This window comes from Podarcis filfolensis (assembly GCF_964270895.1).
Source record: "Podarcis filfolensis genome assembly, chromosome: 2".
In the NCBI taxonomy this organism is placed as follows: Eukaryota; Metazoa; Chordata; class Lepidosauria; order Squamata; family Lacertidae; genus Podarcis; species Podarcis filfolensis.
Window position 1 is genome coordinate 8,818,127 of NC_139605.1, and position 24,908 is coordinate 8,843,034.

Below are 24,908 nucleotides of genomic sequence, written 5' to 3' on the forward strand. Positions count from 1 at the left end.
TTGTCTGTGGGAAAATAAAACCCACCTCAGGATCTCCTGAGGAGACTAAATCTGCCTCTCAGGCCCAGCAGGAGTTTCTCTCCAGACCAGAGTGACTGACATAAAAAAGAGCAGGTTGGGCAGTTTTCCAAGGGCCATTTGAGAGGATTCATTCCAGTCAAAATCAGCAGAAACAACAAAACAAAAATGGGTTGCTCTTGCTTTGCATTTTCCTTCCTTTTCCCAGAATTCCCTCTGCAGCTTACTTCTTAGAGAGACAGTCACACTTTTAGGAGTCCTAATAAATTTTCTCACCTTCAATCTTGTTTTCCATTTGAGGTGTCTGATTTGGCAGAGGACAAGACTCTTAATCCCAGGGTTGTGGGTCTGAGCCCCACGTTGGGCAACTGTTTCCTGCACTGCAGGGGGTGGGACTAGATGAGCCTCAGGGTCCCTCACAACTCTGTAATTCTAGGAAACCTTCCTCTCCCCACAAGACCTTATGCAGTTGTGAAAATGCATGCATCGTTGGAGTAATAGAGGACAAAAAAATGAACCCCTTCCCCCACGTCAGGCAGGATAGCTCCTTGCTCTGGAGACCTAAGACAGGAAGAAAAAGAAAAAGCAAAAGAAATTGAACAGGGCATCATCTTCAAATGCCCTCTGTAGAAACAGCCTCACCATCTCCTCACGTTGTCAGAAGTAAACCTTATTGCATTGAGTGGGGCTTCTGCTCAGTTAAATGTGTTTTGAGTGGATGCATTAATGTTCCTTATTCACAGGCTGGATTCTGTCTATCGGGGGCATCAAATGGGGTGTCCTCTGGATAATGCTGGACTCTAACTCCCCTCTGACGCATCAGCATGGCCAGGCGACAGAGAGGGTGGGAGCTGCAGTCTGGCAGCTTCCGGAAGGGGCCCCAGGGGCTCTGCTGCCCCATACATTACACAGGGCACCTTCCTTGTGTTCCTCAGCCCCACCCCAAATACACAGTGCTCCCCCAAGGAGCGTCATTTCGCCACCAGGTGCATCTGATTTCCCTCCTTGGATACTAACAGCTGGAACAACACATGCCTGTGGAATTGACCTCTCTCAAAGATCAGGCAGGACTCACTCTGGCTCCACTATCAGGGCCACTGACTACTGACTGGTGCAGCCTGCTCTCCTTTCCCTGCGTTTCCCACGGGGTGGTAGCACATGATGGAATAAATACACCTCCCCCCCCCACCTGCCTAAGGGCTGCCTCCCCTTGCTCCATCCCCTACATGATGTTGGTCTCCTTTGTGTGTCATCATAAGTTCCCTGTGAGCCTCCACTCTCACCCCGTGGAAGGAAGGACACAAAAGTGTCCCATTTGGTCCAGCGCCCAAGAGGGGTCACCCAGACGCCTGTGCAAAACCTGCAAGGAGGACCAGAGAGCAAAAGCAGCCTTGCCCCCCCCCCCCGCAGCCTCCAGCAAACCGATCTTTACAAGCATGGGCGCCAACTTGAATAAAAATATTATTGGCGAAGGGAGCAGATAAGCCCTTATCCCCTCCACCTTCGGCTTGGTTTTATCCCTCGGTCCCCTCCAGCACCTTCCCCTGCTCCTTGGCGGTGGCACGCACCCCTTGCCCCGGGCACCCTGAGTTGGGGGTCTGGCCCGATGCCCACCCCCACTGCTGACAGGCAACGCCACGCAGCCCCTTCCACACCACCCTTGGTCAAAATGGGAGGGGCCAAAGGCCACGTTGTGAACCCCAGGTAGAAGCTGACTTGAGTGGCCACTTTGCCTAGAATGGACAACGCCCCCCAAACACACAAATGTTGTTGGCTGTGTCCCTTACACATTTCTCTTGCATTGGCAGTCAGAATGCAGAAAAACAATGTGAGCAATAAAAATGTTCAAGAATGCTGTTTGAAGGCGCACAACACAGTGTGACTTAAAAAGACACAATGGATTAAACATCAGGGCTTAGACTGAACCCTTTTTAAAGTAGGCCATGCTGGGAGTAGGCTTACATAGAACTGAGCAAATGCCAATATTGCATGAGGTTGCAGAGCAGAGAGAGAGAGAGAGAGAGAGAGAAACCAATAAGGGTTATTCCATTGCTATGGTTCAGAGCTGCCTTGGGCTCTTCCGCAACTGTCACCTAGTAACAGTCACTCCATCACTGTTTCTACCCCAAATGGTCATTATAACTTGAAGAACTAGTACTGAGCTTGTTCCTTTCCTCCTCCCTCCCCATTCCCCTTTCCTTTTATGTCACCTATTTTAGCTTGTTTTTCATTGATCTGTGAAACTGCATTCTTATTTCACCACAAACAGATGCTTATGTTCAAAGAAAGTGGTTTGAGAAGCACATTCACACTAAATCAAGCATTGCTGCAACCAGCAAGTTTTCAAACCGTAGTGATGCGTGGAGAAGAGAAACAAACTGCTATGACTGTCGGAAATGCAGCTTAAATTGTGGCAAGGTGTTGTGAGCAGGTGCTAGCAACCTGGGTCTCTAGTGCTGGTGAAATGGCTTATTCCCCCCTCACCCCACTTTTTATCCCTAAAACAGCTCTGTGAGGTTGACTAGTATCAGGAAGAGCAACTGGTCCAGGGGACTCTGAATTCCTAAAGCTAAAAAGCGACTTGAACCCAACTCTCCCCAAGCCCAAGTTCTCTAGGCATCTGGTTGTCTCCCCCCCCCCCTGCACCCAAAGTCAACGAAGGACGGCTGAAAAGTTATGCATTTACCTGCTTGCGCATATTGTTGTTGTTGTTTAGTCATTTAGTCGTGTCTGACTCTTCGTGACCCCATGGACCAGAGCACGCCAGGCACTCCTGTCTTCCACTGCCTCCCGCAGTTTGGTCAAACTCATGCTGGTAGCTTCGAGAACACCGTCCAACCATCCCATCCTCCGTTGTCTCCTTATCCTTGTGCCCTCCACCTTTCCCAACATCAGGGTCTTTTCCAGGGTCTTCTCATGAGGTGGCCAAAGTATTGGAGCCTCAGCTTCAGGATCTGTCCTTCCAGTGAGCACTCAGGGCTGATTTCCTTAAGAATGGATCGGTTTGATCTTCTTGCAGTCCATGGGACCCACCTTATTTTGGTGACAGTAAGTTGTTTTAAATTGTTTTTAATTACTGTCTTTAATGGTTGTAAACAGGGGATAAAGGGCTGATTCATAGCAAGAATAAGAATAAGTGGGGAGCTTTATCCTCCAAGATGCACTCTAATTTCTTAAAATGCTAAACAACTGGGAGCTGCTTCTCTCGCCCAGTGGAGCAAGCAGTTTGCATTCTTTTCTTCGTTAGATTGTGGGCGAACATATCAGACGACATAGCAATTCTTCCAAAGCAGCTCTTTATTTGTAAGCTGGAACAGAACTGAACTGAAGGCCTCAGTCAGCCTGCTTATATAGAGCTCCAGTACCTTGTTACTGTAACTATCCAATCACTGCACGTCACTTTCGATCCTTCATTTGCATACAAACTATCCAATCACTGCACGTCACTTTCGATCCTTCATTTGCATACAAAATATCCAATCACTGAACGTCACTTTCGATCCTTCATTTGCATACAAACTATCCAATCACTGAACGTCACTTTCGATCCTTCATTTGCATAACTATCTACAGTATCCCCCTGCTGGCCCAGGGTGAGAACTTCAGTACATAACAGTTTTTTCTGCTCAAATCACAAAGGCCTCATTTTCTGGTGTTCCCTTAAGTTGCATGGGTGGTCGGAGATTCTCCCACCACTGGGGCATTAGCATGGCTCTATTGTGTTATATACAATAAACAACTATCTAATCCCCACGATGGGGTGAGCTCCCATTGCTCGGTCCCAGCTCCTTCCCACCTAGCAGTTTGAAAGCACGTCAAAGTGCAAGTAGATAAATAGGTACTGCTATGACGGGAAGGTAAACGAAGTTTCCGTGCGCTGCTCTTGTTTGCCAGAGTCATGCTGGCCACATGACCTGGAAGCTGTCTGTGGACAAACACCAGCTCCCTTGGCCTGTAGAGCACAGCAGCTCTATATAGGGAAGTTTTTAATGTTTGGTGTTTCACTGTGCCTGGTGTTTTAATTTGCTAGAAGCTGCCCAGAGTGCCATATAAATTATAAATTATAAATTATAAAAATTATAAATTATAAATTATAAATTATAAATTATAAATTATATAAATTTTATAAATTTTATAAATTTTATAAATTTTATAAATTTTATAAATTTTATAAATTATAATAATTATTAGGAGACACCCCCCCCTTACACTATCCCCCTCACAGAGCAACAATTCCCGGAGTGGTTTAACAATTGGTCCCCCTTCCCAGTGAACTCTGGGATTTGTTGTTCTGTGAGGGGGGGTAGTGGGGTCTTCTGACAACTCTCAGCAACCTCAACAAACTACATTTCCCATGATTCTTCGGGGGAAGCCATGACTGCCTCAGGTGGCATGATACTGCTTTCAATATACAGTGGTACCTTGGTTTAAGAACAGCTTACAGTATTTTATGAAAAACTTGGATTAAGAATGCGGCAAACCCAGAAGTAGGTGTTTTGGTGCGAACTTTGCCTTGGAAGCAGAACATGTTCTGCTTCCTGTTGCGTGTGTTCCATTTGTAAATTGAGTCCCTCGCTGCTATGGGAAAGCACGCCTTGGTTTAAGAACGCTCTGGTTTAAGAACGGACTTCCGGAACAGATTCAGTTTGTAAACCAAGGTACCACTGTATAGGGCAGATGGCACCTGAGGCTGCCGGTTCATAACACTAAACAGGCAGGTACCCATGATTTCTTCACCTGCGGCTATGCAACTCTGGAAAGTTCATTTGCAGCGTTCTCCATTCCACCACGCCCCTGACTTTGCCAAAGAACTCTTTGCCTTACTCTAGACTTTGCAACTTGTCTGCAAAAGTTACCGGTACTAATCCTCATCAGAGGAAGAAAGAATAAGCTGTCCAAGCAGACTTGTATTAGCCGCACAGTACCAATGGCCTAGATTGTGGGGGGTTTTGTGGGTGAAATCTCTTCTAATTTTACAAAAGCTTCCCAGTCTATTTGCCCCAGGCAAGTAGTTATTTCTTTATCCTTCCTTAGTTGACACCCTATTGAATTTTGCTCACGTACTTTGGACTATGAACTCTGTCTGGCTCAGAGGGGATTCTGCAGTCACTCCACCAGGAACCATTTTCTGGCGCCCAAAATATATTTATGTGCAATGCATGAATACCTCTATAGATTTCCCGCATCTTTTGGCTGTGTGTGTGTTATTTTATTTTAGCAGCTGGTCCCTGTAAAGGATGCCCTTGTTTAATGGATATCCATCAACACTTCTTTCCAGGAGAGAAAATCTGGACCTTTTCCTGTTCTTGCTTTGATATCAATGCTTTATATTGCATTGCCTTCTCAACCAAACCGATGCCATCTTGTTTGCACCAAGAGATTCCATTTTGAGGCCGCAAAGTTCTGTTTACAAATGGAGGCCATCGATTTTAGGGAAGAGATCAGCCATTGCTTCTCCAAGCCTTAAGTCATTTTCAGTTTGATTTCCGGTGGGTCGAATCCTGGCAGAACAACTGCACAAGAGCTGCCACACACCTGTTTTCCGGCTGATCTTCCTTACCTTTATTTTTAATCCCACTTCCCCACCCCAAGAAAGAAAAATATATGCTTGATGTTACTCCAAATCTGCATGATTAATTAAGCCATTGAACTCACGGGAGGGGAGGGATTTTCTCGGGATTTTCTAAATGCCACGCATGCTTTAGCTGAGATTCCTGCCTTGCAGCAGGTTGGACTAGATGATCCTCGTGAGTCCCTTCCAACTCTACAATTCCGTGATTCTGTGATCGCAGGCACCTACCCAGCTGGAGTTCATTGTCCTTAAGCAATGGTGTTTCGGGAACGTTTGGGATTCTTCGTCCGGCTCTTACATGGCGGGACTTTGTCTGTGAAACGCATGCAATGTGGACAGCCCTTCTCTGCTTTCCGACTCGAGTGATAAATTACACTCAAAAGATCCAATACCCTGCCGTCTCTGGCTGGGAACAACCGAAGGCAGCGCTAGCTAGTGGTTTCAGTGTTGATGATTATCGTCTCGTCTGCCAGTTGTGTGTGCCTGATATGCTGTATTTCTTAAATAAATATTCTTTTGATTTAATAATGCTAGAGAGTTTTTGTCCCGGGTGTTCAGGGGCTCTGCCCCAGGTCTCTCTATAAGAAGAGTACTATAGCCAGCTGCTACATTACCTTGATATCTCGCCTTTTCTTCAGTGAGGTCCTCGCAGCAGCAGCAGCAACAACCCTGTGATGTAGGTTAGGCTGAGAGTGAGTGACAGGCCCAAGGTTACCCAGTGAGCTTCCTGAGTGAGTGGGGATTCGAACCCTAGTCTCCCAGGTCTAGTCCTGCACTCTAACCACTGCACCACACTAGCTTTTTAATGCAGCATTTGTCCTAATTAACTTGCAAGCTTACACAGTGGTGCTTTTTCCCTGCAAGGTCATTGTTGCAGAAAAACAGTGCATTGGAGGTGGGTTTATACAACACCATTTGCACATCATTCTGTTTTATTAATTGTTCAGTGTTATTGGGCTATTGCCATCTGAAGGGGCCCTCTTGCGCCAGAAGCAACAGTGGAGTCTTATGGACCCTCCAAGTGTCTGTATTTTCTAGGGACAGACCTGGATTTACTGAAGCCGGCCCAGTTTTGGATTTGATCCCAGAATGTTCTGCTTTCCCCTGGGACGTCCCGCTTTTCATCAGAGAAATGTTGGAGGGTACAGAGTTATGCGACCCCGGAGCCCAGGAGATAAGTAACTATACAACCTTTAGAAGACATCTGAAGGCAGCCCTGTATAGGGAAGTTTTTTAATGTTTAATGTTTTATTATGTTTTATATATGTTAGAAGCTGCTCAGAGTGGCTGGGACATCACAGTCAGATTAGCAGGGCGTAAATATTATTATTGTTGTTATTGTTATTATTATTAGCACAGGGCACCCCTATTTTCATCAGAGAAATGTCGGAGGGTATGCCACCCCCTCGGGCCCAGCCGGGTGCCCCTGTTTTTCATCAGCCAAGGGGGCAAGGTTTCAGAGACATAAGCTATTTAGGAAAGCTCAGTTGGTAGAGCATGAGATTCTTAAATCCCAGGGTCATGGGTTCTAATCCTGTTGCCTTGATGATCCTCGTGGTCCCTTCCAACTTTACAATTCTATGAGTCTCTCTTCTTCTTTTTTACAAGTTCTGCTTCACAATGTAGAGCCTTCAATGCAGTGTACTAGAAAATTAAACACCAACAATTGGGAAACACTGCCCTGCGAGTGCTCCAATTGGAGAACAGTCTTTACCAAAGGTGTCACGGGCTTTGAAGACATTCGAACTCAGGACCCAAGAAAGAAACATGCTAAGAGGCAGGCACGCTTGGCAAACCCTCACTGTGATCAACTCCCGCCCAGAAACCTATGTCCCCACTGTGGAAGGACGTGTGGGGCTAGAATTGGCCTCCACAGTCACTTATGGACTCACTGTTTAGACTGTGTTTGTTACTTGGTTACGAGTGATCACCAAAGAAGCAGAAGAATAGACTAGATCATGAAACAAGGGATGCTACAAACCTTCAAATTGCATGGGAATTTGGCCACCCAATTTAAAATCACAAATGGGAGGCAAACCCTCACTGTGATCAACTCCCGCCCAGAAACCAATGTCCCCACTGTGGAAGGACGTGTGGGTCCAGAATTGGCCTCCACAGTTACTTACGGACTCATTGTTAAGACTGTGTTCATGGAAGACAATCTTACTCAGCTACGAGTGATCGCCAGAGGAGGAGGAGGAGGAAGAGGGTCAGCACAGACTGGAGCATCGGAAGCCTTTCCCACACTGGGAGCATTGATATGGCCTCTCTCCGGTGTGGATTCGCAGGTGACTCACCAAATTGGTTCTCTGGCTGAAGCTTTTCCACAATGGGAGGACTTGTGCGGTTTCTCCTCAGTGTGGATCCTCCGATGCCGCATAAGCGTTGCTCTGTAACTGAATAATAATAATAATAATAATAATAATAATAATAATAATAATATTAAAATAATAATAAAAAATTATTTATACCCCACCACTCTGGGCAGCTTCCAACAAAGTATTAAAATACAATAATCCATCAAATATTAAAACGCCACTCTGGGCGTCTTCCAACCAAGTATTAAAAACAGTACAGCATCAAACATTAAAAACTTCACTAAACAGGGCTGCCTTCAGATGTCTCCTAAAAGTCTGGTAGTTGTTTATTTCCTTGACTTCTGATGGGAGGGTGTTCCACAGGGCGGACACCACTACCGAGAAGGCCCTCTGCCTGGTTCCCTGTAACCTCACTTCTCAGAGGGAGGGAACCGCCAGAAGGCCCTCGGAGCTGGACCTCAGTGTCCGGGCAGAACGATGAGGGTGGAGATGCTCCTTCAGGTATACTGAACCGAAGCCGTTTAGGGTTTTAAAGGTCAGCACCAACACCTTGAATTGTGCTCGGAAACATACTGGGAGCCAATCTAGGTCTTTCAAGACCGGTGTTATGTGGTCCCGGCGGCCGCTCCCAGTCACCAGTCTAGCTGCCGCATTCAGAATTAGTTGTAATTTCCAGGTCACCTTCACAGGCACAGAGCACATTGCAGTAGTCCAAGAGGGAGATAACTAGAGCATGCACCACTCTGGCGAGGTCCATGGGCAGGTAGGGTGTCAGTCTGCATGCCAGATGGAGCTGGTAGACAGCTGTCCTGGACACAGAATTGAACTGCGCCTCCATGGACAGCTGTGAGTCCAGAATGACTCCCAGGCTGCACACCTGGTCCTTCAGAGGCACAGTTACCCCATTCAGGACCAGGGAGTCCCCCACACCAGCCCGCCCCCTGTCCCCCAAGAACAGTACTTCTATTTTGTTAGGATTCAACCTCAATCGTTAGCCATCATCCATCCAACCACCTCCAGACACTCACACAGGACCTTCAGTACCTTCAGTTTTTCTGATTTGAAAGAAAGGTAGAGCTGGGTATCATCCGCATACTGATGGACACCCAGTCCAAACCCCCTGATGATCTCTCCCAGCGGCTTCATGTAGATGTTAAAAAGCATGGGGAAGAGGATAATGCTTTTTACAGGGTTGCACAGGGGCCACTGGGATGAGTTTGTGGAACCAAGGGGCAGTGGCCCACAAAGAACCCCAAGGCACCCCACAAGTAAGAGCCCAGGAGTCTGAACACTTATCCCCCAACACCACTTTTCTGGGCATAGCCCAGGAGGAAGGAGCGGAACCACTGTATAACAGTGCCCCCAGCTCCCAGCCCCACCAGACGGTCCAGAAGGATGTTATGGTCGATTGTATCAAAGGCCGCTGAGAGATCCAGCAGAACTAGGAAACAGCTCTCACCTTTGTCCCTAGCCCGCCGGAGATCATCGACCAATGCGACCAAGGCAGTTTCAGTCCCATGATGAGGCCTGAATCTCGACTGGAAGGGATCCAAATGGTTCGCGTCTTCCAGGTGTGCTTGGAGTTGTTCAGCAACCACCCGCTCAGTCACCTTGCCCAAGAATGGAAGATTTGAGACTGGGTGATAGTTGGCCCTATTGGCAGCATCTAAAGATTTATTTTTTTAAGAAGTGGTTTGATAACCACCTCTTTCAGCGGGTTTGGGAAGGCTCCCTCACAGAGAGAAGCGTTCACAGGTTTGAACATTTGACAGGTTTTCATTATTTTTTCTTTTGGCAAGACAGTAGGTACATTTTACACTTAAAAAGTTACATTTAGTACAGAGATTCGAAGTTACATTCAGCAGGGAGACAACAAAAAACTAACATTAAAGAAAGTAACATTAGTACAGAGATGGTGAACACAATTATAATATCTCACAGTGTCTGGAAAAGGAAGCAATACAGCAGACTATACCGTGGTTTTGAGCATGACAGGGAGCAATGCAGGGGGGCAGAGAAGTGGGGAGACTTTACTGATAGCAAATATTTATTCCCTTATTGATACAGAGGAAAATAAACCTCTATTCAACTCAAAATTCTTATAACACAGTCAAAAAGAATTCGCTGCTTCTTGAGAAAACATTCAACAACTGCAAAGACCTGGAGACATTTTATTAAAAAAGGGGAGGGGGAGATCACGTGATCACTGAGTCATTTCCAGGAAGGGAAACTCCTGGTAGCTGAAAACGGAGAAAGTGAAACTTAACTCGGATCCTTGGTGCGAGGGAGCCATGGCTGCTGCGGGGGGTCACATCCAGCGTCTCCGTGATGAAGCCACTTGCTCCATCTGCCTGGATTACTTCAAGGATCCAGTGACCATCCCAGAGTGTGGGCACAACTTCTGCCGATCCTGCTTGATCCAGTGCTGGGGGGAATCGGAGGCAGAGACTTCCTGCCCTCAGTGCAGAGAAAGAGTCCGGAGAAGGAGCCTCGTCTCCAACAGGCAACTGGCTAATATGGTGGAAATAGCCCAGAATCTCAGCCTTCAGGAGGGAAAGGAGGAAGGAGGGAAAGGAGGAGTCTGCGAGGAGCACCAGGAGCCCCTGAAACTCTTTTGCAAGGAGGATGAAGCCCCCATCTGCGTGGTGTGTGACAGATCCAAGGAGCACAAAAACCACGAGGTGATTCCTCTGAAGGAGGCTTTCGAGGAATACAAGGTAGGAGATCCCTGGATCTTGAGGGGGAGAAATAGCTGTGGATTCTTCTTGGGAGGTTTCCTTTTTAATTCTCAGCTCCAAAGTATGAATTGGCATGAACTGGTGGTTGTTTATTATGTAAAAAGCAGCCAAGGGGAAGCCTGAGGGCTCCTGGGATGGCTGGGAGGAGGGAGTTGAAGTCTTTCTCTCTGCCAGGGGGACAAAGGGATCTCCCTTGATATCCCTGAGTAGCATCTGCAAAGACTAGATGGAAGTCTGTAACCAAGCGGTGACCTAACTGGGTCCCTGAGCCCCACAGGGATGCCACAGAAAAAAGGGAGCTGGTCCAGGGAGCCATGGACCCAAAAAGGTTGAAAACCACTGGATTTTTATTTCCTCGAAAAAACTACTTTGCTATTATAGCAAGGCCAGTGGGCGCAAGAAGCCAGCACACTATTCACCTCCTCTCTGTGTGTCTCAGTCAAACCTGAGTTTTCCCTTTTCTCTTTAGGGAGAGATCTGTCACCGCCTGGAGATTCTGAGGAAAGAGAGAGAGGAAATTCTGGCCCATCAAGCAGCCCTGGACAAGGAAAGCAAAGACCTCCTGGTAAGTGTCTCTATTGTTACTAGTGAGGGAAGAAGCACTTGAAGAGTCGAGTCAGGACTGAGGAGGGATGGGGAAATCTGCCCATTTCAGCTTCTTCCTATTTCTCCTTTTCCATATCAGTTTGTTTATTCATTTATTATTCTGAAAATGAATTAGATATTAGGGTGGCTACCTCCTTGTATAAATATTTTGAAATGTACTTCACCCTCATAAACATTACCTGGCTTGTTCAACCTTGAAAAATTCAGAGGTGTGAATTTCAAAAGATTGCTCTGTTTCGTTCTCCATATTTTTTCAGCAGTTGCGAATTAGGCAAGTTCACCTTTGAATGCAGCTAAATTGAGTTTGTTTCCCATTGTCGTTTATTATATGAATAATATAATAAGGAGAAGCCTGAGGAATTGTGAGATGAGAGGCTGGAAGCAGGTCAATTCAAATCCTGATTTACCAAAAATATTACTAAAGAATTGTCTTTCTAAATGTGTGCTCTCCTTCATCTTTAGGAAACTCAGGCCATTTTGAACCTTTACAGAAAACAAGGGAGCTCCTGGGATGAACTCCGCACTTTGTCCTTCTCCTCCTCTGCCTGCTCTGTTTCTCTTGCCTTCCTACACCTAAATGGCCCTAGCCGAAACTGAGGGGTGTTTTATGTCCCTGGATGTTCCCTGAACAACTTCGAACTCTGGTTATGCCGTGCCCCAAAACATGCAGGGAACATCCGTGGCTAGAAAAAATGCTCCTTCCTTTAGTCTGCAGCTCTCTGCAAAATAGAAGTAAATAGAAAGAACAATGGAGAGGGTCTCCCTTCAAAATAAAGGTTTACTTCTTTAGTAACTGGAGGTTTCATGTCTCTGAAAAATCAGAAGTGTCCTCCCTGGGGAATTCTCACTATTCTCTTCCTGATGTTTTGAGGGCTGATCACCTTCCACACTCAGACCTCCTCTTTTCTTGCAGAAATTAACAGAAACGGAGAGGCTGAAGACAGTGGAGAAGTTCAGAGAACTGCGCCAGTTCCTGGAAGAACAAGAAAAACGTCTGCTGACTCACGTGGAAGAGGTGGAGAAGGAGATTGCAGGAAGAAGGGATGAGCAGCTGGCCAGACTCTCCAGGAAACTCTCCTCTCTTGAGAAGATCATCCAGGAGATGAAGGAGAAGAGTCAGCAGCCAGCGAGTGAACTCCTGCAGGTAAGATGGTGGCAGGAACAGGCCAAGGCTCCAGGAAAAGGCTGCCCCTTTCATGTATGCAAGGAGTGAAGGGACTGAGTTGATGGAGCCTCTAGACAGGTTGTAATGGACAGGAAGACCCAAGAGACCTGGGATCCTTATCTCACCTGAATGCAGACTAGAGATTCATCTGTGTTCTTGATGGAACGGGAGGTGATCTTCCGCTCTTTGCTGATGCTTTGTCTCCGAACGCCTTTCAGCTGTGGGGGCTTCGTCTAGGATGCGTTCAGGCCTCCTTCCGACATGAGCCAGTCTTTTGACCAAGCTTCTCTTCCCGTTTCCTGCACAACTTCTGGGTTGATCCCCTTCCCCATGGATACAGATCGGCCCAAAATGGTGCTCAGTCACAGTGAGCAAAGAGCAAGACAGAGGGACTCATCCAGACTGCTGCTTGTCCCACCCCTTTCCTCCAAGAAAACCCACTGTTTACTGCTGAATTACAGCAAACCTCAGCCAGGTTTTCTCCAGACTGACGTTTGCTTTGATGTTGCACCAAGGAGCAGGTTTTTCCTGAGGGAAAGCGGCAGGGCAAAGATAAAACCACTTGGACTCGTGTTTTCTGGGCACAGGAAAAGCAGAAGTGTGGATGAGCCCAAAGAAACACGGAGTTGTTTTATTACCCCTTTGGAGACATTTTATGCTGCAGGTGCTTTTTTTATTTCCAGATGGAAAATAGAATTTGAAATTTGGGGACTGGGACAGTGCCCTGGCAGGATTATCCTGTAGGCTTACGTTTGTCTGAATAGCACAATGCAAACTGGATTAAAGTTATTAAAATATGGAAATGTGGAGAACTTGAAATCTCAGAACAATTAATAATTTCAGATTGGAAAAATAAAAGCTGTGAGAAACCCAAACTGGCTGATTCCGCCATCCCTACCCAAAACCTTGGCATGTTCCAGGCAGACTGACTTCCGAGGGCCAGGGTTTGAGGGGGTCTTCCTAGTGTGGCCTGTGGTGTGCAGTGAATTCCCTTCTCTTTTTCCCTCTAGGATGTGAGAAGGACCTTGCAGAGGTAAGTGGATCTGGCTCATTTCCATTAGCATCACTCTTTGAAGCTGAGATGCCAGAACCTCAGACATGGCCCTCCAGGGGCTGCAGGGGGGAGACTGGAGGACTCACTCCCCGCAGCACCTCACAGGTAAAAGAAGGGTCCCCTCTTTGAAACTTGTAGCCCCCAATTCTCCCGCCAAGGTTCAAGGTCAGCTGCCTCCTCCCTCCCTCCCCACATCACTTCACACAGGGATGGGGGCTCTTTTCTTTCTCTTGCACTTTCTGTTCATGGACTTTTTGGTAATTTCAAACACCTAGAAGAGAAAGTGCCAAAGATGCTTGGGAAGAGCTTAGGATGTACCAACAGATTTCAATGTCCAACTAGAAGCCCCCCAACTCTGCAAACTCAGCTCCTTTGAGGCACTTAGGGAGGGAAGGTCTGTTGGTCTAGAATAGGTGGGATCTTTTTCTTGGGAGTGTTTCCAGCATGAGAGGCTGAAGGTGGTCTTGAGTGGGGGGTGAAAGTCTAGTTGTTTGATGCCTCTGGAGGGAGAGTCCAATTGGGCATGGAGTTGTGCCCTTCCTGGATGAGAGAGGGGGTGAAGGGAGGGTGGAGGTGGTTCTCCTTGACCACTGGGCAGCTTTGGACATCACTCACATCCTCTGGAGAAGCTCAGGGAGGGAGGGATTGCAGGCATTCCACCTCAGGGGTTTGCTTCTTAAGTCCTGGGACCTTCCCAGAGAGCTGTTAGGGGGCAGCATAGTTTGAAGCCATGGGGGCACTCCGGTGGTGTCGTTTGGGCTTACATCTTGTCCCTTGTGCTGTTTAGCATCCTTACGAAGCCACTGACCAGGGCTTGGAGGTGGGTGTCAAGAGATGAAGTTGAATCCTGAAATTACCTGGTGGGAAATGAACTTCAACTTTGTTCATGTTATTGAGATCTCCTCCAATAATCAGGGAGATGGGGCCACAATGGGGCCATTCATTGTTTTTCTTTTCACCAGGTATGAGAAAAGAGAGAGTCCAGAGAAGCCACTGGCTTTCCCTCCAGAACTGAGGAACAGGATCTTCAAATCCTGTGATCTGAATCACCTTGTGGAGGATGCAATGAAACAATTTAAAGGTAATGAAAAATGGCTGCCAGGATTTCACCCTGGGAATTCTGTTTCTTCTTCAGAACTGAACATACCAGGCTCTTATTGAATGGAATTGAGCAATCCCAGGATACCTTCCTTCTTGATGCTCCAGCCTTCATTTCCTGTCCCCCAGAATGGCCCATGTATATTGTGACGCTGGATCCTGTAAAGAAAGCCTGAACCAGAGTGTAGAGCAAAGTCAGGATTTTTTCCTCCCATGTGCATCTGTTTACAGTTATACGAAACCTCCTTTTCCTTGTGGTTCCCTGTCTGCACAATCTGGGGTTGTCCTTTTGGAGGTTCTCCTTCTCTGAATGGAGTCAAAGGGCATTGAGAAGCCCCCAGTTCCCCCTCTGCCTCCTGCTCAGGCTTGTTTCTCAGCCGTGGAGCCAAGGCCTGAGCCGTCTCCTCCTCAGACGTCCCCCTGCAGCTGCCATATCTAGGGCTTCAGCCTTCAAGATCTCCTGAGAGTTCCCCCCTGAGAGTGGAAGCAAGAGCACATGAGCCTCAAAGGGCACAATTATGCTTGTTAACAACCTTAAAGATTTGTAGAAGGTTTGTGAGGAAGGGTTTCCTTTTGCCTGAGAGCTCTGCCAATTCTTCCTCATCAAACTATGCTTCTCCTTATATTTCACAATTTTGGCTTTAATGATCCCCCCCCACTTGGGGAAGATGTTAAGGCTGCCCCCATCTCCCCTTTAAAGCTTTAGTTATTTTCATAGATTCTTCCTATGATTTTCTTGTTTTTAATTATTTTTTGTACAATTTAATTAATATTTAATAATTTTGCTTGAATTTAAGGATGCCACATTATGAAGTGTTACTTTTGTATGGATATTTATTTCTGGTGGAAGAGTGTTGCCCTTACACTTTATATCTTTCTGCTTCCTCAGATGCTCTGTTATACAGAAAACCGATCCAGAAAGGTAAATTTCCAGGGGAGGAACAATTTGACAGGAGGGATGGGGACTGATATTTCATGGGTGTTGAGCAGTCTGTTCTGCAGACTTTGGGACCCCCATCAATGGCGTCACTCTGGGTAACAGTCCTCTAGTGGTGTTTGGGTTCTTTGTCTGTCCCATGAATGAACTGGGAGGGAGGTTGAAGCCTTGGATTGGGGGCAAAGCGTGTCCCTGCGAAGAACCTGCACACCACTGGTAAATTTCACATGGAGACCCCAATTCACAGCATGGGAGGGACTAGTATTTCATGGGGGTCAAGAGTCTCTTCTGTACAGCTTGACTCTGGCCCTGCTGTTTGTACCACAAAGGCAGAGAGGGTGGACTTGAAGGTGCAGAAGGCAGGGACAGAAATTGCCCAGAAGGTTCAGATAAAAGAGGGAAGAGTTTCATTCCTGCCTAGAGAGAGTTGGGTTGCTTTTCCATGTGACCTTTTTCTCAGACAGGTCCTCTATTTTCATGATTAAAATTTCTCCCCTGGGCGGATTTTTAAAATTTGGCAAAATGTCTCAAGTTGCTTGGTTTGGTTTACAGTAACCCGTGAAAATATTTCTAGTGCATTAGACTCAGATCTAAGGCACCCAGCTAAGCTAGCCTAGAGCAGAGAATCGCAACAGAGCAGCATCTTAAGCTAGCCACATCCTGTATAAAACCCTTCTCTTGTGGCTGAACTAAAAGGACGCTGGCTCAGCTACAAGATCTTGGAGGAGGAATCTGGGAGGGCAAGAGTTAACACCCCCCTGCCCTTAAGGAAAGTCCATATGTACGGCAACCCCACACTTGCCTGTCATGACTGTCTAAGCTCCTAACTGGTAACTTTTTGAGTTATTCCCTCTTCCCTCCATGGAATTAGTCTTATGTTATATATTACATCCAAAAGAGAAGCATGGAATAAGCAGTCCTTTGTAAAATTGCTGTGCCACCTGCCTTTTATTTTCCCCAGACTTCCAAGATGGTGGGGAGGAAGGCAAAGACAGGCCAAGTGGGTGAGAGCGATGGAGAGCAGGAATAAACAGGCTCCCCACTTAGCACTATTTTCACTTGTGGGCACAAGGGCCCAGAACGTGACCCCCACGAAAGTGAGGGGAGGCCTATATGTGGTTTAATGTTGTATTTTTATGCTGTGAACCACCCTGAGACCAATGGATGAAGGGCAGTATGCAAATATTATTATTATTATTATTATTATTATTATTATTATTATTATTATTACAGGGGGGTCCTCATATCCCAACCCAAAGCTCCCCAAAGGCCAATCCTCTCCTGCCTCCTCCAATTCTCCTCTCTTTCTCCTTAGATAACACGGAAAAGCTGATTAAAAGGTTTCCTGGGTGGTTTTTCCTCTTAGAAAATGCCTGGGTTGAGAGGAGGGCAGGAATAATACACATCGGATATAAGAAAGTGAAGGGAACTTATTTAAAAACCAACAAGGAAGATATTTATTCTGATGAGAATCTGCAAGGAGGTGTCTCAGTCTAGCATGTGATGCAAAGAAATCCCCTTGATCTGAAAGGGAATCTGGGGTTTTTGGGATGTTATTTATTTATTTATCAGGATGTCCGTTTCTGTCTCTCAGCTGACTCTGCCTATTCTTCCCTTTCCCTCATTTTCTCCCCAACAGCAAATGTCACTCTGGATCCAGACACAGCCCATCCCAGGCTCATCCTGTCCAAGGATCAGAAAAGCGTGAGATGGGGAGACAAACTTCAAGCCCTGCCTGATAATCCTGAGAGATTCAGTGACTGGCCTTGTGTGTTGGGACGTGAGGGATTCACAGCAGGCAGACATTTCTGGGAAGTGACTGTGGAAAGTGGGGAATGGTGGGCTTTGGGGGTCGCCAGGAAGTCTGTGAGGAGAAAGGACATCTTCCCCTTATTCCCTGAGAGAGGGATCTGGGCTGTGGGGAAGAGGGGAGATGAGTACTGTGCCTTCACCTCCCCTGTTTCCTCTCCTCTGTCCCTGAGTGAGGAGCCCAGGAGGATCCAGGTGACTCTGGACTGTGAAGGGGGACGTGTGTCTTTTTCTGACGCTGACTCAGGAGCCGAACTCTACACGTTCTCAGGAGCCTCGTTCTCGGGAGAGACCCTCCTCCCTTTCTTTCTTCTGTGGGAAAATAAAACCCACCTCAGTATCTCCTGAGGAGACTAAACCTGCCTCTCAGGCCCAGCCGGGGTTTCTCTCCAGACCAGAGTGACTGACATAAAAAAGAGCAGGTTGGGCAGTTTTCCAAGGGCCCTTTGAGAGGATTCATTCCAGTCAAAATCAGCAGAAATAACAAAACAAAAATGGGTTGCTCTTGCTTTGCATTTTCCTTCCTTTCCCCAGAATTCCCTCTGCAGCTTACTTCTTAAAGAGACAGTCACACTTTTAGGAGTCCTAATAAATTTCCTCACCTTCAATCTTGTTTTCCATTTGAGATGTCTGATTTGGCAGAGGACCAGACTCTTGATCCCAGGGTTGTGGGTCTGAGCCCCACGTTGGGCAACTGTTTCCTGCACTGCAGGGGGTGGGACTAGATGACCCTCAGGGTCCCTCACAACTCTGTAATTCTAGGAAACCTTCCTCTCCCCACAAGACCTTATGCAGTTGTGAAAATGCATGCATCGTTGGAGTAATAGATGAGTATAAAATGAACCCCTTGACCCATGTCAGGTAGGATAGCTTCTTGCTCTAGAGGCTTCAGACGGCAAGAAAAATAAAAAGAAATTGAACAGGGCATCATCTTCAAATGCCCTCTGCAAATACAGCCTCGCTATCTCCACACATTGTCAATGCAACCTTATTGCATTGAGTGGGGCTTCTGCTCAGTTAAATGTGTTTTGAGTGGATGCATTAATGTTCCTTATTCACAGGCTGGATTCTGTCTATCGGGGGCATCAAATGGGGTGTCCTCTGGATAATGCTGGACTCCAACTTCCCTCCAACCCATCCAGTATGGCCAGGGGTCAGAGAGGATGAGAGTTGCAATCCGGCAGCTTCCAGAAGGGGCCCCATGGGCTGTGCTGCCCCATACATTATGCAGGGCACCTTCCCTTTACTCCTCAGCCCCGCCCCAAATACACAGTGCTCCCCCAAGGAGCGTCATTTCACCACCAGGTGCATCTGATTTCCCTCCTTGGATACTAACAGCTGGAACAACACATGCCTGTGGAATTGACCTCTCTCAAAGATCAGGCAGGACTCACTCTGGCTCCACTATCAGGGCCACTGATTACTGACTGGTGCAGCCTGCTCTCCTTTCCCTGCGTTTCCCACGGGGTGGTAGCACATGATGGAATAAATATACCTTCCTCCCCCCCCCCCCGCCTAAGGGCTGCCTCCCCTTGCTCCATCCCCTACATGATGTTGGTCTCCTTTGTGTGTCATCATAAGTTCCCTGGGAGCCTCCACTCTCACCACGTGGAAAGACACAAAAGTGTCCCATTTGGTCCAGCGCCCAAGAGGGGCCACCCAGACGCCTGTGCAAAACCTGCAAGGAGGACCAGAGAGCAAAAGCAGCCTTGCCCCCCCTGCAGCCTCCAGCAAACCGATCTTTACAAGCATGGGCGCCAACTTGCATAAAAATATTTTTGGCAGGGGGAGCAGATAAGCCCTAATCCTCTCACCTTCGGCTTGGTTTTATCCCTTGGTCCCCTCCGGCACCTTCCCCTGCTCCTTGGCGGTGGCACGCACCCCTTGCCCCGGGCACCCTGAGTTGGGGGTCTGGCCCGATGCCCACCCCCACTGCTGACAGGCAACACCACGCAGCCCCCTCCACACCACCCTTGGTCAAAAAAGCAGCCCTCATTACAAATGGGAGGGGCCAAAGGCCACATTGGGAACCCCAGGGAGAAGCTGACCGGAGTGGCCATTTTGACTAGAATGGACAAATGTTGGCTGTGTCCCTAACACATTTCGCTTGTATTGGCAGTCAGAATCCAGAAAAACAATGGGAGCAATAAGCATGTTCAAGAATGCTGTTTGAAGGTGCACAACACAGTGTGACTTAAACTGACACAATGGATGAAACATCAGGGCTTAGACTGGACCCTTTTTAAAGTAGGCCATGCTGGAAATAGGCATACATAGAACTCAACAAATGCCAATATTGCATGAGGTTGCAGAGCAGAGAGAGAGAAACCAATAAGGGTTATTCTGTCACTGTGGCTCAGAGCTGCCTTGGGCTCTTATGCAACTGTCACCTGGTAACAGTCACTCCATCACTGTTTCTATCCCAACTGGTCATTATAACTTTAAGAACTAGTACCTGAGCTTGTTCCTTTCCTCCTCCCTCCTCATTCCCCTTTCCTTTTATGTCACCTATTTTAGCTTGTTTTTCATTGATCTGTGAAACTGCATTCTTATTTCACCACAAACAGATGCTTATGTTCAAAGAAAGTGGTTTGAGAAGCACATTCACACTAAATCAAGCATTGCTGCAGCCAGCAAGGTTTCAAACCGTAGTGATGTGTGGAGAAGAGAAACAAACTGCTCTGACTGTAAAAACACAGTTTAAATCATGGCAAGGTGTTGTGAGGAGGTGCTAGCAACATGGGTCCCTAGTGCTGGTGAAATGGCTTATTCCCCCCTCACCCCACTTTTTATCCCCAAAACAGCTCAGTGAGGTTGACTGGTATCAGGAAGAGCAACTGGTCCAGGGGACTCTGAATTCCTAAAGCTAAAAAGGGACTTGAACCCAACTCTCCCCAAGCCCAAGTTTCTAGGCATATAGTTGTCCCCCCCCCTCTCTGCCGCCCAAAGTCAACGAGGGCCAGCTGAAAAAAGTTATGCATTTACCTGCTTGCACATATTGTTGCTGTTTAGTCGTGTCCGACTCTTCGTGACCCCCTGGACCAGAGCACGCCAGGCACTCCTGTCTTCCACTGCCTCCCACAGTTTGGTCAAACTCATGTTAGTAGCTTTGAGAACACTGTCCAACCATCTTGTCCTCTGTCATCCCCTTCTCCTTGTGCCCTCCATCTTTCCCAGCATCAGGGTCTTTTCCAGGGAGTCTTCTCTTCTCATGAGGTGGCCAAAGTACTGGAGCCTTAGCTTCAGGATCTGCCCTTCCAGTGAGCACTCAGGGCTGATTTCCTTCAGAATGGAGAGGTTTGATCTTCTTGCAGTCCATGGGACCCACCTTATTTTGGTGACAGTAAGTTGTTTTAAATTTCTTTTAATTACTGTCTTTAATGGTTGTAACCGGGGGGTAAAGGGCTAATTCATAGCAAGAATAAGAATAAGTGGGGAGCTTTATCCTCCAAGTTACACTCCAAATTTAATTTCTTAACATGCTAAGCAACTGGGAGCTGCTTCTCTCGCCCAGTGGAGCAAGCAGTTTGCATTCTTTTCTCCATTTTCTCTCTGCTCAAATCACAAAGGCTTCGTTTTCTGGTGTTCTCTTAAGTTGCACAAATGGTCGGAGATTCTCCCACCATTGGGGCTTTAGCATGGCTCTAACACCGATCAGATGTTTGGAAGCTGTCGCTGGATGGTTACGTGGGAGCCGGTTGAAGTTAAATCCTTCGAAGACAGAGGTCCTCTGGCTGGGACAGGATGATATGGGATTGAAGGGGCAACTCCCATCTCTTGCGGGGGTGCAATTAGTGCCAGCACCGTCCATTATGAGTTTGGGTGTAATCTTCGATAGCTCCTGTTGTGACGTGGGGTTTGTGATTTCAGCTCTCTTGACATAATATGCTGGAGACAGTTCTGTAGTAACACTTCTTTATTAAAGCAAACAAGACTGAGAACTGAGGAGGGGAGAGCTACATTTATAGGGACAGGGAAAGGATACATTTTGGAGGGAACAATATCAGGCAATCACAGTCCTGCCTTTTGGAGGAAACCAGTAAGACAGAGGATCCAAATACAGCAGCTTAAATGAACCAATAGTAGCTGTACCCTCTGGAACCAAAAGGCAGTTACTTTACCCTAATGCAAATACAGACAATAATAATACAGATATAAAATCCTTAGACTCAATACACAACAGCCCTCCCCCCCAGTGAGCACCGCAGACGTAATCTCTCAGGTACTGTGGGGTCCTACAACTTCTACTTGATCTCCTGACAACAGGTGTTGCCGGTTCTGGATTGGATGTTACCTGTGGTAGGGGGGTGCTATAGGGGTTTCGTCAGAAACAGATGGAGTCCCAGACATCGCAGGGTCCCCTACCTGTACCTCGTCATCCTGAGGACTAGCAGACCCTGGTTCATTTGCTGAAGCCCCTGGTGACTGCACCTCTGGGCCATTTTCACTCTGGTCTTGCAGCTCTGCGTCGTTAGCCAGGGATGAATTATCTGACACCTCCCTGCTGAGCGCCCGGCGCCTCAGCTGATCTATATGTCTCTTCCAAACTTGCCCATTTTCCAAGGTCACATAATAGGACACAGGTCCACTAGTCCGGGTGACCACACCAGCCACCCACCGCGAACCTCGTGAATAGTTCCTCACCCAGACCAGATCTTCAGGGGCAAGATACCTTGTTGTGTCAGTCTCAGCCTGGGGGGTTGCTCTTGAATTACGGTTTGGCATTTTATCCGGGTGGACATAATCCAGCACCGTTACCAGTCTTCTACCCAAGAGCAGCTCAGCTGGCGACTTGCCCGTCGCAGTACACGGCGTCGCATGCTGCAAAAATAACATTCGCGCAATGCGAGCTGACCAGTTACCCTCCATTAAGCGCACAATGGATTCTTTGGCTGTTCTTACCATGCGCTCAGCCTGCCCATTGGAGGATGGGTGAAAGGGCGCGGATGTGACCCCTCTTATGAAGTTATCAGCCAAGAATGCCCTGAATTCTTGGGATACAAAAGCTGCCCCATTATCTGATACAATGGTCTCAGGTAACCCGTGGGTTGCAAACAGCTGCCTCAACACCTTGATTACGGCAGCTGATGCCATGCTAGGGACCATCGCCACTTCTAACCACTTGAAATATGCATCGACGATAACCAAAAAGACCTTCCCCTGGAATGGCCCAGCAAAATCTAAGTGCAGCCGGCTCCAGGGAGATCTGGACTGCTCCCACCAGTGAACTGGTGCTCTGGCCACTTCTGGCCGCACCTCTTGGCATGCCTTGCATGTTCGTACCCATTGTTCTATGTTCTGGTACATTCCAGGCCACCACACATAACATCGGGCTAGCGACTTCATCCTGACCATTCCCGGGTGTCCCATGTGAAGCGTCTCAAGAACCCTGTTTCTCAGTGGTGCTGGGATGATCACCCCATCTCCCCACAGGAGACAACCCTTATGCATGGACAACTCGTGCTGCCTTGTCGCATAAGGCCTGAATTTGTCTTCATGCGGACCACCTGGCCACCCCCTCCCCACCCAAGTGAGCACACAGGAGAGAACAGCATCTTTCCTCGTTTTCTCAGCTATATCAGTAGCCGTTACAGGAGCCCCCGGAAGTGTTTCCAGCATCATTATGTGCTCCGCTGGAGCAGGATCCTCATTGCTCCCGCCAGGAAGAGGCAATCGACTCAGCGCATCAGCGTGGCACAACCGTTTCCCTGGCACATGGGTCAAGGTGTACTGGAACCCGTTCAGGAATATAGACCAACGCAACATTCTGGGGGAGAGAATTTGTGGCGTTTGTTTGTTCGGGTTGAACAACCCTAACAGTGGTTTGTGGTCCGTTTCAATGGAGAAATGGCGACCATACACATAATCATGGAACTTTTTGATTCCTGCCACAATTGCAAGCGCCTCTTTGTCAATTTGAGCATAGTTGCGCTCCGTGGGCGACAACGTACGGGAATAAAAAGAGATGGGCTTTTCCGACCCATCCGGTTCCCTATGACTCAGCACCGCCCCCAGGCCGTATTGAGAGGCATCACATGCCAGGACCAGCGGCTTCGACTCATCATAATGAGCAAGAACGCTCCTGCTACTCAGCATTCCGCGCAAGGAGTCAAAAGCCTTCTGCTGCCCCTGCCCCCATCGCCACACATTCTTTTTCTGCAACAGTCGATGTAATGGTTCAGCTACCGAAGCTTTTTGGGGTAAGAACGAATGATAAAAGTTAATAAGTCCCAGGAATGATTGCAACTCCGTCTTGTTCTGTGGTCGTGGTGCCTCGATGATGGCCTTAATCTTAGCATCTGTGGGGTGGATGCCTGATGCATCAATTTTAAACCCCAAGAAATCCACAGTTGGCACCCCAAAACTGCATTTTTCCTTTTTCAGTTGCAACCCCACCTCCTTGAACTTGAGCAACACTGCACGGACACGCGCAACCAGTTCCTGTGGGTCTTTTCCAGCAATCAAAACGTCATCAAAAAATGGCAAGACCCCCGGCAGACCTCTTAACAGGCGTTCCATGAGCCCTTGAAAAATCCCTGGGGCCACACAAACTCCAAATTGTAATCTGTTAACTCTGAACGCCCCTTTATGTGTGACAATAGTCTGTGCTTCCGCTGATTGTGGGGTTACTGGCAGCTGTTGGTAAGCTTGTGCCAGGTCAATTTTGGCGAACACCTTGCCCCCAGCCAGTTTAGCCAACAGATGTGATACGACTGGAATGGGGTATGAGTTTCCCCTGAGTGCCTTATTGATAGTACATTTGTAATCTGCACAGATCCTGACTTCCCCATTTGCTTTAAGGGGCGTGACGATTGGAGTCTCCCACTTAGCAGAGTCCACAGGTGAGAGAACTCCCTGCTTGACCAATTTATCCAGCTCTGCTTCGATCTTGGGTTGCAGTGCAAATGGCACTCGCCTTGGTTTGAGTCGGATTGGGGCCACCCCAGGGTCCAATTCGAAGTCAACTGGGGGCCCTTTATAACAACCCAGTTTTCCATTAAAGAGACCAGCAAATTCTTTGCATAATGCCTCGCTCATCTCAGGGCAGGTTTGGATTGAATTAAGCCCTGATATACTCAGTCCCAGGGCGGGGACCCAGTCAGTGCCCAGGAGACTGGGGCGACTGCCCTTCGCAATCACCAGTTTGAGTACCGCCTGTTTGTCCCGGAACTGTACTCTCACGGCACACATTCCCATGACATGGATGCGGCCCGCTGAGTATGACTGCAAAGTTGCCGGGAAGGGCTCCAGAGGGGGCAACTTACCCCTGGGGAAGAATGTCCTCGCGGTCTGGTCCGACACGATAGTGAATCCAGATCCGGAGTCCACCTCCATGTCGCACAGCGGACGCTCAATCTTCACCTTGACGTGTGCCTTGCCTTGCGCTGGAAACTGCACGACCCTCCCGTTGATCTCCGTTACGTAGTGGCAGTCCTTTAGAACATGGTTTGCCGTGGGCGGTCTACGATGCTCCAGTCTAGGTGCTCCTGTCGCTCCCAACGCCGCCGATCTACAGACCCTGGCGATGTGACCTGTCTTCCCGCACGTCCGGCACATAGCATCCCGGAAACGACAACTCTTCCGCTCATGGTT

General features: G+C 47.8%; 3 protein-coding genes across 3 annotated transcripts in view; 2 read left to right on the top strand and 1 right to left on the bottom strand.

Moving 5' to 3' along the window:
* Positions 1 to 300, top strand: part of LOC310756757 (E3 ubiquitin-protein ligase TRIM11-like) — a 31,926-nt gene extending 31,626 nt beyond the window's left edge. The window contains 1 exon segment of the mRNA XM_083601432.1: positions 2 to 300. Coding sequence (XP_083457558.1) covers positions 2 to 95 — 94 coding nt within the window. The 3' untranslated portion in view covers positions 96 to 300.
* Positions 1 to 24,908, bottom strand: part of LOC310756746 (uncharacterized protein) — a 1,375,527-nt gene that overhangs the window by 1,144,707 nt on the left and 205,912 nt on the right. The window lies entirely within an intron of this gene.
* LOC310756907 (zinc finger protein RFP-like) lies at positions 10,162 to 17,923 on the top strand. Its single transcript, XM_083601836.1, has 7 exons — positions 10,162 to 10,625; positions 11,116 to 11,211; positions 12,166 to 12,396; positions 13,428 to 13,450; positions 14,434 to 14,552; positions 15,459 to 15,491; positions 17,146 to 17,923. The coding sequence occupies exons 1-7, from the start codon at positions 10,200 to 10,202 to the stop codon at positions 17,661 to 17,663; spliced, it is 1,446 nt and encodes a 481-aa protein (XP_083457962.1). The 5' UTR covers positions 10,162 to 10,199; the 3' UTR covers positions 17,664 to 17,923.